Source organism: Austrofundulus limnaeus, unplaced genomic scaffold, assembly GCF_001266775.1.
Source record: "Austrofundulus limnaeus strain Quisiro unplaced genomic scaffold, Austrofundulus_limnaeus-1.0 Scaffold498, whole genome shotgun sequence".
Taxonomy (NCBI): domain Eukaryota; kingdom Metazoa; phylum Chordata; class Actinopteri; order Cyprinodontiformes; family Rivulidae; genus Austrofundulus; species Austrofundulus limnaeus.
In genome coordinates this window covers 116,018-118,781 of record NW_013952900.1, presented here as the reverse complement: position 1 = coordinate 118,781, position 2,764 = coordinate 116,018, and the positions used below count along the sequence as shown (strand labels likewise).

General features: G+C 37.6%; 1 protein-coding gene across 1 annotated transcript in view; it reads right to left on the bottom strand.

The window, feature by feature from the left end:
- Window positions 1–339, bottom strand: part of cpamd8 (C3 and PZP like alpha-2-macroglobulin domain containing 8) — a gene marked incomplete at both ends in the record, with an annotated part of 52,911 nt that extends 52,572 nt beyond the window's left edge. Inside the window, 1 exon segment of the mRNA XM_014025778.1 lies at window positions 188–339. Coding sequence (XP_013881232.1) covers window positions 188–339 — 152 coding nt within the window.
- Between the last annotated feature and the right edge of the window lie 2,425 nt (window positions 340–2,764).

Below are 2,764 nucleotides of genomic sequence, written 5' to 3'. Positions count from 1 at the left end.
TGGGACAATAAAGGCTCTTTCTATTCTATTCTATTCTATTCTATTCTATTCTATTCTATTCTATTCTATTCTATTCTATAGGCGCAGTAGCAAAAATGAATCACTTCTGATGAAACAATAACTCAGTTCAGATCTTTTGAACCCCTCTTCAGAATATCTGAACTCTGCATTTCGACCCGGTCCTCACCGAGCACGGAGCTGTGGCCGTGGGCGACCGTCTGTCCCTTCATGGACAGCTGGGCCTGGACCCGCGTCTCCGCTCGAGCGTTAAAGATGGTCACGCTCACGCGCTCCTCGACGCCCGCTCGAAAAACAGAGGGCGCGGCAACCAGGTAACCCCTGACAGGAGAGGAGGAGAGGAAGAGATGCAGAACACAGAATGGGAGATTTAAAAAAAGGAGGAGGGGACACACAGGTGAGACGGAAAACAGGAAACAAGAGAGGGGTCAGGGGTCAAACAGAGAAAAGAACAAGGAGTAAACACAAAGTAGTGCATTTAGACTTCACCATTTGACTTTAAGATAAAGTGAAAACAGTTTACAAGACTTTTTTTGCACCCCTAACAGATATTTGATGTTTGACTTTTTTAAAATAACCTACACGTTCCACTTATAATAATGTGCAAAACTCTTAAGTCATTTCTAAGGAAACAGACTTTCTTCTACGACCACAATATTAAAATAAATAAATAAATTTTAAAAAGTTGGAACATTGTATAAAATGCAAATAAAACCAGAACATGACTGCACTGGCTGAGGAACACTCCCACAATTCATTGTCTGAAAACCGAGCTCACCGTGTCATCCACAAATACAGGCTAAAGCTCTATTGTGCAAATAAGCCATATGTAAACAAATGAAAAATAATTTACCCTGATTTAAATTCGCATATGCAAACACCATGCAGATGAACACATCCTTCTCTGGACCAAAGCTCATTTCAAATGGACTGAGGCAAAACTACAAACTGTTCTGTGGTCAGATGAATCAAAGATTTGTAATTTTTTTCAAGAAACAATTGACGTCATGTCCTCTGTAATACAGATGAGAGGGTTTGTTCAACCTATTATCAGCGCACAGTTCAAAGGTCTGCTTCTCTGATGGTGTGGGGGTACATTAGTGTCCATGGCATGGCCAGTTTACACATCTGGAAAAGCACCATCAATGCAGAAAAGTTTATATTGGTTTAAAACCAGGGCACCTATTGTAAAATAAATAAATAAATAAATAAATAAATAAATAAATAAATAAATAAATCTGATAGATTTCAACATATAAAACAATTTTGAAAAAAGAAAAAATCAAACATTGTATTTTTATCACGTTTTTGTGCTACAGAAGAATATTAATATTTACTTTTTTAATAATAATAAATAATACCAACAAAAAAAATTAAATACATTTGACAAGCAGACAATTGTTTTTCACCACAAACTGCGTTAATGCTAGAGCGCCACTATACTGGCTAAAAACTTGTTATATCTTGGCAGCATGCTCTCATGAAATGTAGCATAACCTTAAACATGTAGACCAAAAAAATGAAAAAATAAAAGTTTAAAAATAAAATAAACAAATTATATAATAAAAATATATATCTAAAAATTAAAACACTGAAACATTTCTCCTAGATCCCTGGTTCCCAAACTTTCTAGCTTTTGCCCCCAGCTTTGGATGATAAACCTTGGTATCGACAGGTCAAATAATGCAGGGCATAGTAATAATCTTCAATATGCTAATTTCATACATTTTTAAGTACACTAACCTCACTCTTTTGTAGCAAATAAGGCAAAAATAATGGTTAGAAGTCATTTTTAAATGTAATTAATTCAGAAAATCCTTTCAAGACATCACACTGATGTTTCAGGACCCACAGTGCGCTTTGAACCCCACCTTTGTGAACATTTAGATGCATCAGGTCCTTCAGCTGATCCATTTACTGACAAAACCGTACCAGAAATAGTTACAACGAACTGTCAAGAAGCTGTTCTTAATGCCAAAAAAAAAAAAGAACTACACCCAAACTCAACAGCAATTTCTGTAAGAAATAATAAATCAAAAAAAAATTTTTTAGGACAAACTCTAATTTAAATGTAAGCTGTTTTTTTAAAGTATGTTTCTAAAATAAAATGCAAGAGCCAACAGCTAAACCAGGCCCACTGAGTCCAGCTGTTCCCCCAGAAAACCCCACTGAATAATCACACAAATTAGGAGCACAAACCCAAACTGCGTGCATGAGAGAAGGGTCAGGTGGTTGGTATTACAGCATTACAGCAACATGGCCAGAGGCAGCTGAGGTTCCTGTGGGAGAGTCATGAGGGAAAATCCCTGGAAAACAAGGCTGCAGGAAGGAAGATAATACAGGGAAATGGACTGGATGCCTTTGATCTGCACTGGCTGTAACTGGCTCTTGGATGAGCCTGAATCACATGGCTCAATATGCTCACTTTTCTTACCAGTTCAGCCTAATTTGTGTCCCCTGAGGGATGAGAATTCCTTTGTGCCTTGAAGGGATTTGCACCCTCCTGTAAAAGTGAAGCTTTTAAAAGTTAATCATGTTTGCAGCCCTAGTTGAGTTATGAGACCCCCAGAAAAGTTGAATACCTGCATTAAAAAAAAGTAAAACTGTGTACAACTTAACCCTTCAAACAGCTGTCTGATTGCACAAGAATCTGCTCACATGCAAATCCCATCACTGCACATTTGACTGTGTGTGTGTGTGTGTGTGTGTGTGTGTGTGTGTGTGTGTGTGTGTGTGTGTGTGTGTG